Source organism: Muntiacus reevesi, chromosome 4 (genome assembly GCF_963930625.1).
Source record: "Muntiacus reevesi chromosome 4, mMunRee1.1, whole genome shotgun sequence".
In the NCBI taxonomy this organism is placed as follows: Eukaryota; Metazoa; Chordata; class Mammalia; order Artiodactyla; family Cervidae; genus Muntiacus; species Muntiacus reevesi.
This window is the reverse complement of record NC_089252.1, coordinates 76,017,346-76,032,953: the sequence shown is the minus strand read 5'-3', so window position 1 is coordinate 76,032,953 and position 15,608 is coordinate 76,017,346. Positions and strand designations below refer to the sequence as shown.

General features: G+C 37.9%; 1 protein-coding gene across 2 annotated transcripts in view; it reads right to left on the bottom strand.

Moving 5' to 3' along the window:
- The window catches only part of KIF15 (kinesin family member 15), a 55,171-nt gene that overhangs the window by 12,783 nt on the left and 26,780 nt on the right, over positions 1-15,608 (bottom strand). Inside the window, exons 13-26 of one of the 2 annotated variants that reach the window (XM_065933152.1) lie at positions 15,305-15,514; positions 14,228-14,405; positions 12,574-12,739; positions 11,691-11,832; positions 10,792-10,989; positions 9,354-9,461; positions 8,983-9,088; positions 7,814-7,979; positions 5,133-5,283; positions 4,886-4,971; positions 3,834-3,903; positions 3,356-3,442; positions 2,658-2,762; positions 1,707-1,829 (exon numbers count right to left, since the gene is read on the bottom strand). In XM_065933152.1, coding sequence (XP_065789224.1) covers positions 1,707-1,829; positions 2,658-2,762; positions 3,356-3,442; positions 3,834-3,903; positions 4,886-4,971; positions 5,133-5,283; positions 7,814-7,979; positions 8,983-9,088; positions 9,354-9,461; positions 10,792-10,989; positions 11,691-11,832; positions 12,574-12,739; positions 14,228-14,405; positions 15,305-15,514 — 1,896 coding nt within the window. The remainder of the gene's footprint in view (positions 1-1,706; positions 1,830-2,657; positions 2,763-3,355; positions 3,443-3,833; positions 3,904-4,885; positions 4,972-5,132; positions 5,284-7,813; positions 7,980-8,982; positions 9,089-9,353; positions 9,462-10,791; positions 10,990-11,690; positions 11,833-12,573; positions 12,740-14,227; positions 14,406-15,304; positions 15,515-15,608) is intronic. The other variant, XM_065933153.1, reaches the window with a different exon arrangement.

Here is a 15,608-nt window from a genome sequence, read left to right as displayed (position 1 = left end):
TATACTACCGTATATAGTAGTAGTAGTACAGTGTCTCTGTTTCAAGCCCAGGATGTCCAGAAGCAAGTGTAAAAGCAGGAGTGATGCTCATGTGCAACCATTACTGAAGCCTGAACCCCTAGAGCTCGGGCTCTGCAACAAGAGAAGCCACTGCGATGAGAAGCCCAATCATCGCAACTAGAGAGTAGCCACCATTCGCCACAACTACAGAAAACCTCATGCAGCAATAAAGACACAGTACAGCCAAAAAATCTTTGTTGGACTTACAAACAAACTGGACTTAAAAACGCACTCTCGAAATGGAACTTGTTCATATGTAGGTGACTTACCGTATATCGTTTTCATTGAGTGGGCTCTATTTCATCTCATGGATGCACCATTTAACCTGCCACTAAATATTTCGGTTGATCTGAAACTCTCGCTGTTCTATGCATCTTCTTCTCATATCTAGATTATTGTGTGCTGTGTTGAGTTGCTCAGTCGTGTCTGACTCTTTTCAACACCAATGACTGTAGCACGCCAGGCTCCTCTGGTGATTCTCCAGGCAAGAATAACAGAGTGGGGTGCCATGTCCCCCTCCAGATCTAGATTATTACTTTACACTAATTTCTAACTGTGCAAATTTGAAGCACATGAGAAAAATTTAAGGCTACGTGTTATTACCAGATCACCTCCCGAAAGGCTGAACTTAAACTTCACCAAAAGTTCAAGTAATCCTCTTTCTCTGCACATCTTCAAGTCTTAATATTCACCAGTTAGAACATCAAAAAATAATTCTTATTTCAATTTGCATTTTGCTGACTTCAGAGAATTTCCTGGGTCACTCTAGTTCCCCTTTGGGAAACTACTCCACCTAAGCTCTTGCATCTCTAGCCACTCACAACTAACTATTTCCCTTGATGGGGACCCTCCACAAATATTCACAACCGCCACGCTTCCCTCCCTCACAAAATCCTGTACAAATACTATCTCCTTCTGGAAGTTCTTAGGAATTCTCCAGGCATTACTGCTTCCTTTTCTGGGCTCCCAAGTCTTTTATTACCTCATAACATATCTACCTCTTAAGCTAGACTGCATGCTTCATGGTAAATAACTGTTTCAATCATTTTTCTATTCCCAAATGCAAAACAAGTATAGATTGTATGACAGGAGGGTTCAATAAATACTCATTGAATTTGTTTCATGGGTAGCAAGAAAACTATTTGTAAAGCAAATGAAAAGCAGTATACATAGTGGGCTCCCATCAAGGTATATAGGACTAGCCAAAAATATTTCTGGAAGGATACACAAGGATATTGCTTTAAATATTTTGAAAGTTGAACCACATGACAGTACTGCTTAATTTTTTAAAAAATACATTTACCTCAACAACAAAACAAAATCTGTTTTAGCTAAAACACAAGAAGCCATTGTGAGGTTAATCAGCCCTTTCTTTGCTCCCTGTTGCTGCCACTACATCCAAGTAAGTGTAATTTCCACTCTGCTTCCTTTTCAGAAGAGGGTCAGTTACACAAATGAACAAAGATAAATCAACTAAACAAAATATAACAAGCTTAGTGTTATCTACCAATTGTATAACTACCTTAGGGAAAATGGTCCTAATTATGACTTATTCCTTTTAAAAAGTCTTATATTTATTCATGAATATACATAAAAACATACTGACAACTAAAAAAAGCAAAGAGTCATGATGTGTTAACATTTACCTCTATGTCTTCAGAGATTATTCTCAGTCTCAGGGCTTCTTTGAGATCCAGAATGTCCGCTTCCTGTCTGTTAATCAATGCTTTGCTCTCTTCTTTGTCAGCCAAAGCAGAGTTGTATTTGCCCTACAGAAAAGAAAATTATGATACAAGATCTGTCTGCCTTATTATCAGTTTATTTTTACAGTAATAATGCTCTAGTAGCTGAAGAATGAGTCTGAGTTCTAAGATGTTGACCAGATTAACACAAATTAGTTTAACAACGACTTCTTGAATGAAGGAATGGAACAGTAAATGTATGAATTGCAAAAGAGAAGTGGAAAAGTCCTGCAGGTATCAGTGAAAATACATCTGGTTTTGTCATCTTTATCAGAAATCAGCATGGAGTGCAATAAGCTCCCTTTGGAGCAGAGGAGTAAGGAACATTAACAAAAAAACTTTACCTTGACCCAAGGCATGGAGAAAGCATCACCACTTATATGCAGAAAGATTAAGTATTTACTTTAGGAAGTTATAAAGTCCAATAATAGAAAAACAAACTCATTTTTTAAATCACTGACATTTCTGCACATCACTAAAATATGCTATTAATTTCTTTTAAGCAATTAAGGAACACCACATACCCTTAACCATCAGAGACAATAGCCAATCTGTTTCTGATCTGGTCTGGATCAGCAATTCCCTAATGTGCAGAGAATGTACTCTCTTCAGGTCAGTGAGGTCTGAAAAATACTACAAGTGATTTTGCCTTCCTGAGAAGCACACAGCATGTCAACATACTAAAGGTTCTGCAGGTTCTGCAGATACCCAAGCACGCTGAGCTTTCACCAATACATATTTCCAAACCTGGGTGAACACAGAACCTTGCTTTTGTGTGAAGCATCTGTTAACCTTTTGAGTCTTTGAACTGTGTCTTGTGCTCAATTTTAATATCTTGCTGGCGAAAGAACTTACGTTGATGTCCTCCAGTTCTTGCCTCAGGGTGTCTATGGTTTCTGTTTTCTCAGAGACTGAGGTTCTTAGCTCCTGGATCTGGCTCATGAGGTCAGTTACAACTTCCTGACAAGGACAGAAAGGTATCTTCATACCGAGTGACAGCAAAGAGATCATTCTTTAATGATAAATAGTTTACCTTTCCAAAGGACAACAGAAGTCAATTTTATTTTAGCAGAATATCATGTATCACATTACAATATTAATATCATCACATGATATTATCAATTTATATTTTAATGCTTTTCTAATATTTTCATCATTTGCATTGGTTTTATGAATGAATAAGAGCTAGACAAAAAAGGAATGTATATCTAATTACATGTTCAGGCATACATTTTCTAGTTAAAGCCAACACCAGGGATTTGAGTATTCATATCAGGGGACTGACAATCAGTGGGAAAAGGCTGCATTAATGGCATCTTAGTTAAAGGGGGTAGAGATGTGTTTTAGAAACACTGCAGTTGTGACTTAACAGTTGGCACTTCAAGTTATGAGGAAAGTTCACTTAAAAGACCTCATTGTCCAGGAACTTTGGAAGATGAGCACAGCCTAAATACATACAGAAATGCTGGCTACCCTTGGAAGCAGGAAACCACAATGTGAAGGGAGCATTTATAAGGAATACACAGGGGGCTATAATTTCAACCTCTACCTACCTTGTCAGTATCTCTAGACTTCTCCAGAGAACTGATTAGTTTTTCAGTAGCACACAAACTCTCTTCTAGTTTCTGTACTTTTGCCATCTATGGGGGGGAAATTAATATTTTTAGAAAGAGAATTAAATTACATAAAGTTAACCATGCATATATATTAAAAAAAAAAACAAAAAAAAAGGAGTTGAAATCTGCTTTTTGTATTAAACAGTGTACACTAAGGTGTAATATTTGAAAACAAAAAGTTGAGCCAAAAGACAATGATTTTGTGGTCTCCATCAGGAAACCACCAACAAATTAATATTACAGCCATCTGGGGGTTAGAAAAACAAGAGCTGAAAATAATACAACCAACTCCATCTTTTTATTATCAATATTCAATATCTGAAACCTGGAACAGTTTTTATAACAAACTTATTTCGATATCAGGAATAAAAGTTATAAACTTCACATTTCATAGTTAAGAGTAGAGGATATTCACCTGCTGCTCACACTTGGCCTTCTCTTTCTGTTTCTCCTGACGTACAGCTTCAAGTACTTCTAAGATTTCTCTGGAAAAGAAGAATTATCTTTTAGTCATGACTCATTCAATGGAAACAGGAACTGAGTCCATTCAGGAAAAAGACATTCAATGCAACTGAACTTCCTACACAGTGTTAGGAATTGCATTGCACTAGGATCAGAAATTTGAACTAGTTTCTTCAGTAGTTATTTAACGAGGACCCAGTTTGTGCCAGGACAGTTTATTTTTCTCCAGGGTACTTAGGACTCCCTAACATAACATGAAGCATTTATTTATCACCTATCTCTCATTTAAATCTCCTAAGGGTGGGGATATTTTGTTCATTGTCTTATCTCTAAATGTCCTGGCATTTACTAGAATAGTTCCTGGCTTGCTGGCTATCACTAAGCATCTGAATGAAAGACTAAATGTTAACTGTCTTTCCCAAATAGATAAAAGTCACTACTGTATACCAGGAACTAGAAAAGAATCTGTCTCACAGTAAGAACTTTATAAGTATCTGCTGAATAAACTAACACAACTTCTTCTTACTAGAGTAATTATCCTACTGTTGGCTGAAACGAAGAGACTGAGAGAGATCACCAAGGAGAAGGACTCTGAGAGAGGGAAGAAAGACAACGGCATTCATATTAAGGACCAGAAGAATAAAGGAAGAGAGAGAGAAAGAATAGTAGAAAAGAGCAGAAATCATTTCTACTGGTTTATAGTAGAAATAAACCAGTTGCCATCTTCCAATAATAAATACCATGATTTATTTACAGAAGGTCCCAAGTTCTGATCACCATCAATTGCTATTCATTTAAAAAATACTGTAGACAGTTACTAAATGTTTTGAAAAATTAAGTTTCTCTACATAGCTATTTATACCAAAGAATCTGATATTCACTTTGAAATTAAAAAAAGAAAATAACCTAACAGGCTATAGCAATAAAAAAAAAGACCCCACAAGACAAAGAATGTAGTAGTAAATGATATTCTAGTCAACCATGGGAAAGATAAATAGCACTCACTTAGAACTGTTTTCTTTATCTTCTTCAAATTGTAATAATAATTTGTTATTGCGTTCTTTTTCTGCCTCAAAAAGCTCCATCAAATTCTAAAAGACAATGTTATATTAGATTTTAACGTGTAGTCAACAAGCACACGGAATACCTTCCAGGTGGTAGCCACAATGGGCCATTACGCAAGTTAGGAAGAAGTCAAATAGTCACACATCCAGCACAAATTCATCAATACCCAGTACCTTTCTTAACTTACATTCAGATCAGATTTCAGAGTTTCATTTTCTTTTTTGCAGTTTTGGAGGCTTTTTGAAAGTTGGTCAATTTCAAACTTCATTACTTCTTGTAAGTTGTCATAGGAATCCTGTAGGCAGGTTTTGCTCTCAAGCAGCTTTTCATTTTCTAATCTTTATCAGGAAAACATTTTTACAAATGTAAATAGAGATGTTAAATGTAGTTCTGCTCGTCAGATTTATCTGCAGTTCACTGATCCCATTTACAGACCATTCCCAACTTACAGAAGCCTGACTGATAATAAAGCTTCTCAGACTTGTGTGAAATGGTCATGATGTACAAACATTAGTGTGAGGGAGATGGAGAAGACAGGGTGAGTGTGTCAGCCTGCAGCCGCCTATTTCCTCATTCTTTCTCCCATGGAGTCAACCAGATATGCTTAATTGATTGGTAATTTCGAGTGATGAGACTCATTCAGGGAGGTCCAGACCTAACCCCTTTGTAAGCCAAAGACTGGCCACTGACTTAATTTTGTTGCTAGCTCAACTCTATTCACTCAGCACATATTCTCCAACTCCAGGAAGACTCTTCAAGATGGCAAATGTGGCTTGGTCCTGAACAAAAAGAGTAAATTCCTTCAGGATAGAACTATTTTTTTAAGTCACACGATTATTATTTACTGCTTTTTAGGTTTTCACCCTCTTATTCTGCTTCACAACATACTGTGACATGCTCAAACATCAAGAGTTCATACAAGAACTGGTAAACAATGAACTGATCTCTGGACCACTCAAAACAGATATCCCAGCTTGTATACAGAAGGCTAACAGACCTAGAACTATCTGCTTCCATGAACTCCAAGCAGAGCAGAAGCAGCAAACTATAAATTGCTAAAGAACATACATGGTAGGGAAGAGGAACATATGTGTTTATGATACAAATTGTATACATAAAACAGATAAAATAATTCAAGAAATATATGGCAGTTATGCTGTCTCACTCTGAGGTCTCAACAACCTGTGAGAGCCATGATGGTATTTACACAGCTCAATAAGTGACATACTCAATGTACAACACATTGACTGCAAAAAGATCACACAAAATTCACTGACGACAGAGCCAAGATAACATTTTGTGATTTAGATGTTCAAAACAAATGCCAAGTCTGAGAAAAAGGAACGGTGCACCAGTGTTGATAAATGGCCACTGATCACCAGCCTTGGTGCTGGCGGATGGTGCAGGGGGGGCGGAGGTTGCGCTAACTCAGCACAGGGTCCCCCTGCACTAAAGGACGGCTGCCAGGCAAGAAAGTGGGCCCAGAGCCACCCCCTTGTTGGATTTTTGGATATTTATAGGAAAGATCTCAATTTTTAAAATGTTATGCTTTTATTTTTTTTAAAGTCACACTGGGGAACTTTCCTGGGCCCACGGGTTTGGACTCTGAGCTGCAATCCTTGGTTGGGAAACTAAGATCCCACGTGCCATGCAGCGTGACCAAAAAATTAAAAAAAAAAAAGAAAGAAAGAAAGAAAGAAATTAAAAAAACAGACCACACTGGTCAGGTCCAACAAAAACATGTCTATGGATGATTTGGCCTGCAGGCCTCAAGTTTCTGTCCTCTATTTTTAATTCCTTATTGTATATTCAGAAACCACTCAAGCATTACAAATTTTAGTCTTTGGAAAGTCTATAAAAATTCAATTCAAGGTTGTCTATTAGCAGCCTTTCTAGAGTGAGGAGTCACACTCATATCACACTCAGAGTATCATGATCAAAATGTCCACTATTAAATTACTGGCATACTCAGGAAGTAGCATCAAAATCATAGGATAGTTTTAAGTTATATTTTACAAAAGGCTGAAATTAGTAAGAAAAAAAAACAGTGGAAACAAGCAGTTTACATCTTTAAGATTACTTTGTTTCAGGATGACCAGCACTTGACTAACCAGCCAGCCTCTGGCATTCCGGCGGACAACGGGGACTACTACTGATCTGGTCTACCTTGCACTGTCCAGGAAGAGCACACCCTTCCCTCTCGAGAGGGAACAGGCACATCACCCAGGCTGGGCCAACCCTTGGTAAATGACTGGTCCAAAAGTAAGCAGGTGACTCTAGCAAGAATAACCGCAATTTTCTCTGGGATTGATATATGGTAATTGGGAGACACTATTTCTTTGCAGGGATTGTTACACCAGAAGACAGAAGATGGAGCTGTCTGAGGCAGTCAGTTTCCTGTCAAAAAGAGGAAGCTTCTCAACAGCAGAAGAGAATGAGGACAATACACAGAGGGAAACAGAGCACTGAAGGAGGGAGGAAGAGAGGAAGAAAAGCTTGGCAGGGGCGGTGGGGAGAGAAGGGAGTGCATACTGACAATATTGTTTGAGACTCAATCTAGTCTGTCCCTGAAACCAAAATCACCTCTGGGGTTTCCCAGTATCAATAAATTACCATTTTTCCCCCCTGTGGCCCCACATGCTGGGCCCCACCTGGAACAGATTGCTGGGTCTTAGTTCCCTTACCAGGTGTCAATCCTGGGCCCTCGGCAATGAAAGCAGAGTCCTAACCACTGGACAGCCAGGGAAGTCCCAATAAATTACCCCTGAATCTTTTAAAGCCTGAGTTGGGTAAACAGCGCTTGTGCTTTAAGTAGTCCTAGGTGACAAGCCAATCAGGCAACTTGAAAGCAGAACAGAACAACTCTACCTGACATGATCCAGTTGAAGCTGGACCTGCATGTGTCTTTCGGAAAGGCTGTTGAGTTCTTTCTCCTGACTCTCTCTGAATAAACTGTACTCCAGTTTCACCGAAGAAAGCTCCTTGTCTGCAGAATGAAGAACGACTCGCAGGTCATGTACCTCACTTTTCAAAACTAAAAACAAAGAAACACAAAATAAATCTTAACAGGCTTTTTGTCACATGCGTTTTTACACAATAGGCAAATAAATTTGATAGGTACCCTTCACACAATCAGCAAAAACCAGCTTAAGAGACCATTTTGAGTGTAAAAATGTTGAACTACTGAGTGGGCGGTATCCAGGAACACTGAGGTTTCTATTTTCTTCCTCTCCCTCACCCATGGACTTTGGTATGTTGTTGTTTTAGTTGCTAAGTTGTATCCAACTCTTGAGACCCCATGGACTGTAGAGGGCCAGGCTCCTCTGTCCATGGAATTCTCCAGGCAAGAATACTGCAGTGGGTTGCCATTTCCTTCTCCAGGGGATCTTCCTGATCCAGGGAGCGAACCTGCATCACCTGCATTGGCAGGTGGACTCTTTACCACTGAGCCACCAGGAAAGCCCGAATTTTGATATATTCCTACCCCCAAAAAAGTTAGTATCTGACCCTCACATGTAGGTCATTTGATTTTTCTACATTTCTCCTGTAGAATGTGCATCAAAATTCTTAATATAAGAAAAAAACGCAAGAGATTTTAAAACTGGGCAACTTTTTAATAGATCAAACAAAAGAGAATGACTCTCTTTTTTGTCTTAGTAAACTACTGTAAATACTCTGATAAAAGGAGACATAAACTGGAAAAACTGGAAATTAAATGACATTCCCATATCTACAAATATATACAAATTTATAATTCAGCTTTTTTTGTCATTACTAAAATTCTTAAAACATTCATCATATGCATTTAAGACGCTGCATTTTCAAAGTGGTCTTAAAACTTGAAGCAAACAGTTGTACCATTGTTTTGAGAGCAGTCTTGGAGAAAATGACCCTTTATATTACTATTACTCATCTAGTCCAATTTAAAACAAACAGGACCAACCAACTGAAAACACAGACACACCACTAAGCCATATCAGTAAAAAGTTACTGAATTACAGCATTTAGATTAGGAAGCTCCCAGTGTTCAGACTCACAGTCATTCTTGGTCTGTGTGTCTTGAAGCTGCTTTTCAAGGATATTCAACTGAGAGAGATGCTCCAGCTGCTGTTTGGTCCAATCAGTTCTTTCTGATGAGAAAAGCTTTGGGAAAGAGACCAATTTACTGGAAGAGGAATACTGATAAGCTAAAACACAAACCAAATAATCACTTTGTTTCTGTTTTTCAAATGCAGTTTTAAATTCAGACTAGGGGTGTGTGTCTCCTTATCAGAGGAGTCACTGAAACAACAAAGTAAGGGAATACAACTCAAATAGATTGTGACCCAAGCTTCCTAAGTCACTTCCTTCCTGACAGGTTCTTACTTTGAGGTTCAGACATTTTCTGAGGCCATGCTTGCAATCTCACCTCCTGCATCTGAGTAGAATGATGTTCCAGTTTGTCAATCTGCTGCTGAAGCTTTACATTTTTATGCTCTTCTTCATCCAACCTGACTTGAAGGGCACTCATTTGTTCCTGCAACACAAGAACTTCAGGGGTCAGAAATTCTTTTAATGAACATCTCAAACATTCCACCATTTCTCCTGCATTAAAAAATACACAATGCAAAACCTCATATGGACAAAGGTATCAAAAGCCAGTATGGAGTCAAAAAACAGACTATATTGATGATTTCTCATGGTTCAGAATTATACTCATGGCCTGTCAAAGTCGGTAATTTGAAGCACAAAGGAAAGAAGCGATTAAACTAAAATCAACAACTAAATCAGAGCCATCTTAAAAAAAATAAATAAATCAGAGCCATCTTAAGACTTCTTTGTTGCTTCCTCATGCCTATATCGAGTGACCTCACCAGAAAGGCCTCCATGTCTGTGAAAGGTAAACTTTCAGAACTTGCGGTGATGTAGCTTCAAGTTTTACTAGACAGTAGAAAAACTTGTACAAAAAATAAATCACTGAATTTTGAGGTAAACAAACTTCATGCATTATTTCAAATATACAGAAAGCTGTCTAAAATTTGAACTATCATAAGATTCTTTCCAACTATTTCATCTTCTTTAGCATATATAACAGTCTGTCTTATAAATCAGTTCTGGAACTGTTAGGGAAAACACACTGACTGAAACCGCCCACCCTGGCCAGGCACCATAGTAACCATTTGCATGAGTTGTTTTATGACAGGAGATCCTGATAAGGAATACGGAACTAATAAGCCACCACCAGCCGGAAGAGTTCGGGAAGGATCGAAAGGAGACACTACCTGTCCGTCCACTTCCCAGAATCCCTCTTGCTAGTATCCACCTTGGCTGAGCGATGCGTGCGCCACCAGGAAAGACTCTGAATTAGAATGATTGGTCAAAGACCACCCGGAAATGAATCCCATCACCATAAAACCCAAGACTGCGAGCCACGCGGCAGAGCAGTTCTCCTGGGTTCCCTTACCCTCCTGCTCTCCACCCGGGTGCCCTTTCCCAATAAAATCTCTTGCTTTGTCAGCATGTGTCTCCTCGGACAATTCATTTCCGAGTGTTAGACAAGAGCCCAGTTTCGGGCCCTGGAAGGCGTCCCCCTTCCTGCAACAGAACTAGAAGCTAGAGGCAAACTGGTCTTTTTATACGCAAGAGAACCAAACCCCAAGGAGAGCGGAAAGTGACTTGCTAAATGCTGCCAGGTGGATTAAAAGAACAAGAGTAGGCTGATTTCTAACCCAAGGACCTTACATCCTTAAAAAGATATGATTTTGATACTAAACAGGTTCAAACACTGCAGATTATTAGCAAGAGTTAAAATGATAAAGAAAATTTATTGAGGTGAAAGTCTATTTCTTTCTAAAACTGAGCATTACCTGTACCATTCTCAGCTCTTCGGAAATGGCTTCAAAAGCTTGCTCACTCATCTCAGGAGGCACTGGTTCATTTAAGATATCATTATCCAAGTTGCTAGAACTCTGGGTTTGCGCAGAGCCAAAGCTCTCCAGTTCAGGGCTGAACTTTGGTAGTGGTCGAGACCAAAGTTGGTAAGTCTTGGTTGGTGTTGTTATGATCTGCAGCAAAAAATTATTAGGAAAACAACATTAGCACACATGAAAAGAATAACTTATTTAGTAAGTGTGTGAATAGAGGATAAAATTACAATTCTATTCATCAAGAGAAAAGAAAAAATATCCTTGAAAGCCAGCACAGAAGAAAGGCCCATGTGGAAATAAATTTATCAATTCAAAGCAGTCTCAGGCAAAACTGCCATAAGTTTTTAAAAATAAAACTTGATAAGACAATACAAAAACTTCATACAAAAAAATTAATGTGCAATAAGTCACTACTAAAAAGAACAATTTAGGAAGACTTCCCTGGTCAATATAAAAATAAAAGGGTATGGTCATTAAAGCAATGCATCATTATCATGTGAACAGTCAGAACACTGGAAGAAAATATAAAGTCCAGAAATAGAACAATTTATATATGGAAAGTTCAAATTAGTGAGGAAAGTAAGCTTGATTTTTTAAAAAAGGTAAACCCAGAGGTCATGCCACTTAAAAATAAAATAGCAGGGACATCCCTGGTAGTCCAGAGGCTAAAGGTCAGCCCTCTCAATGCAAAGGGCCCAGGTTCATTCCCTGCTTGGGGAACTACATCCCACATGCTGCAACTAAGAGTTTGAATGCTGCGGTAACACCTAGCACAGCAAATAAATAAATATTAAAAAAGAAAAATTAGACACCACCAATTTAAGCTTTAGATTACCTACCTTCAGTGTTTCAGCATGAATTTTAGTCAGTTGTGAAACTTCTTGCCGCTTGCAGACTTTTGTTGCTTCCAAAAGGTTTTCAAGATTAAGGTTTGCTTTTTGCAAGGACTGAATCTCTGATTCTAATTCCACCTGCCTTTTTCTAATAGATAAGATAAAATGGAGTATTTCAGGTAATGAGCAATGTCATACATTTGTAGAGTAGTTCATACTCTCACATAACTTTATAATCATCCCTTTAATCAGAGACTCTGGCAGATTATTACCCTCATTTTCCAATTGGGTGAGGTTACAGTTCAGAGAATGATGACTGTTTAAAGTATTCAACTAGCAAATGGTATGCTACAACTCAAAAGCCCAAAATAATTCAACAACAATTCCATGTGATACATTATTTTTAAAACAAATGTTTCTTTATCTTTTAGAATAGGATTAATCTTAGTTACATATAACATGAAGGTGGTTTACCTGTTTTCTTTTAAACAGTATATCAAGAATACTAACAAAACTGTAATTTCTAAAAATACCAACATAATTCATAACAGCAATGATTTAAATTTTATGATCAGATAAAAAATTCACAAATAAGTTTAACAGATACTCATCTCAATAGGTATATCCCTCAAAAGATTTGTATCATCTAGTTCACTAAATATACTATTAAAGACTAAAAGTTTAGGTCAATTGTACCTCAGTTTTTAAAAAATGAGTGAAGAAAAAGAGCAAGATGCAAGCCCTTTTGCTACATGTCAAAACAGGTTAGCAGCTACATTAGAATATTAAAGGTAAATGCTCAACTAAAATCCTAACTATGCTAAACACTAGACAAACCAACGTTAAAGGATATTGAAACAGTAAGTATGAATGTGTATTTATACTTTACCTAGTTAGTTCTTTGAATTCTTCATACTCTTGCTTTGAATTATTCAGCTCTGTGTGAACTTGTAGGAGTTGTGCTTTTAACTTCTCAGTGTTTGCTAACGAACACGGCTCTTTCAGAGCTTTAGGGGAGAATCCTTGCTGACCTGATAATAAGGACACAATCTGGTCTTTGAAAGACAGAAAATCACAGAATACGATTTCTAAGTTCTCTGCCAAGTATAAATTTTGAAGCACAAGGAGGAAAAATGAGAAATCATTGGAAAACGAAGCCTAAAATACAAGTCTGTAACTCAAGAGGAGACATAAGACACAACAGAGTGTGTTGAAGAGTATTAAAAGTTGTTTTTGTGAAGTTGTGAAGCAACAGGATGAAGGGGCATATTTAAAGCAACACTTTTTCCATTAAGAGAAAGGAACAAAAAAAAAAAAAGAGAGAGAGAGAAAGGAACAAATAATGGCTGAAGTGTAACACCCACACTGCTGGATAGAGAAGTATCACCAGTTGAATTTTGCATGAGTTAGTGTCAACAGTCAATGAATTTTTAGCAAAGGAGATAAACAGCAAAGGCAGCCAGTTCAAAGAACTTGGTATCATCTACCAGGTAGAAAATACTAATTTTTAGGAATTCCTTAGATGACTGAATTTGTTGAAGAGAGTGCCACTGAGTTTCAGTATGGGAAAATACCACATAAAAATTGTTCAGAGAATGATGTTTAGAAGATAGTGAGGTCCAGAAATTACCATTAGTATTTTTGGAAGATAGTAAGTTAAGGTACTACTGAGGCCAAAATGGCCAACGAAATATACAGCACTGTAGGTTATATAATACAAAAAAACCCTGATTTTAAGTTTGCATCTAAAATCATGGTCTCTCTACAAGCCATACTCCAAGAATTTTTATTCTTTTGTTAATAACAGAATGGAAAAACGCTTGGAAAAGGAAATTTTAAAAACATTTCTTTATCATTGCAGTATAAAAAAACTAGAAGTATCTTCATTTCAATTATAGTCATTTCAACCTAAAAAGAAACAAGGACCGAAACAAGAGTATGATAAAAGGCCACGAAAATACTCAAAGAATGGAGCAAATACAGACAGTTACCAAATCCTATAGCATTAACACTAATAGCTGCCAAGCCTATAAGTTAGATTAGTACTAACCAAACCACTTTTCAGAGAGTAACAGTAAACTTAAAGAACTACTATATAATTAACAGAAGAGACAGTGGCAAGATGACCTGCAGAAGACATCAGGACCAAAACCTGAGCTGGCTGGACCGTGAGTCTGACCACTCTGACCAATCTCTCACACCACATAGTTGTTCACCAGAGGATAAACATCTCAGCTCTGCAGTCATTCAGACTGTCATTAGTTAAGCACTTTTCAAATACTTAACACAGGAAAATTCCACTTACACAGGAAAATTCCATTTAATAAAAATGTAAAGTATCAAGATCTGCAAGACAGAGATATACGGGTATTCCCTTGCTCATAGGTATGTATTCGCCTACATGAAGAATAAGTATGTATATAGGAAATTTGCACACCAAGTCTGGAGGCTAAAGTGAAAACCCTCAGGGCAACGCCATATCAAGGGCCTTATAAACACTCCTCCTGCGCCTAGAAGACATGTTTACAACAATCATGTCTTACTTTTGTCATTTTTCTCTGTTTCAGATACTTCGAAGAAGGCTTTTTCCAGGATTGCAATGGTCTGGGCATCCATTTCGTGGGCTCTTTTCACAGGCTCTAACAGTCTCAGTCTTCTGTTCTCCTCCCTGAGGGAATGATTTTCCATAGCATATTTTGCCACTCTGGGGTGATGCTCTATCTGTGACATGGAAGAATTAGAGACATATTTACAAATGTGATCATTTTAGAGAACAAGTTTTCCTGAAAACCAGCAGAAAACACCGTGGCCACCACAGGCACTAGAGAGCACCTCAGTTTTTACGATCAGACTGAACATGTGCATATCCTACAACTCTCAAGTCTACGTTTGGGTCTGAAAATTTGAAACTTCTGCATCTACTCTTGAAACTCACCCAGGCACCTTCGATGATAAGCATACAGGGTGTACCCTGTGGCAGACTCTTCATGCAAAGGAGACTGCTTCAGTTAACACACTGAAAATAATAAGAAAATTCTCTACTGACTACAGTGGAATGCCTCTCAAGATATATTAAATGAAAAGGGCGAGGCACAGAAAAGTGTATATGGTCAGCTGTCTTTTGTGCACAAAAAGGAATAAAAGCCAAAATATCTGTACTGGTTTGAAAATGCATAAAAACCTCTTGAAAAATGTATACTCTGATAAGAGATTATCTTTGTTTCTTAATGATGTGCCTGGTGTCAACTATTCATCCTCCCAGGGAAAAGGAAAAACAACAAAACTTCGATGAGCTCAACTGCAAACTGACTCTGATAACTCCAACCGCCCCCTAGAAGGAACTGTACCCAGCCTGCCAGGGCTGAGTGCCATAGCAGCAACATCACAACTTCCTCCCTTTTCCCTTCAGGTTTTACTATTTTAGAAAAATGGTGTGTGTGTGTGTGTGTGCACGCATGTGGTGGGGTGAGGGGGTGTTTAAATTCTGTAATGATACTGTCAGTTCAATTCATTTAAAACACTTTCTCTTGCATTACAAGAATTTGCTGACCAGTCTGGTGACTGATTTATACTTGTCCTGAATCTCTTTTATTTAGTTACTATGAATGTCATGTACTCACTTGTTCTCGCAGAGTTTGAATCTCATCCCTCAATTCCGACAGCAAACGGTCCTGCTCCTCAGGCAGAAAACTTCCCCGGGATTCCTTGTGGAGCTTTTCCAGGCGCATTATTTGATCCTCTCGGAATTTCACAATCATTTTATTCGACTGAATGAATTTTTCTTTTTTGAGGGTGAGATCTTCCAATTGCGTAACTTTTTCTACCAGAGACTTAAGAAGTTCAAAATTTGATTAGACATAAAAAAATAACTGGGCTTCCCTAAATTTTCACAAACCAAGCAACAAACACTAACTTCACATTTAA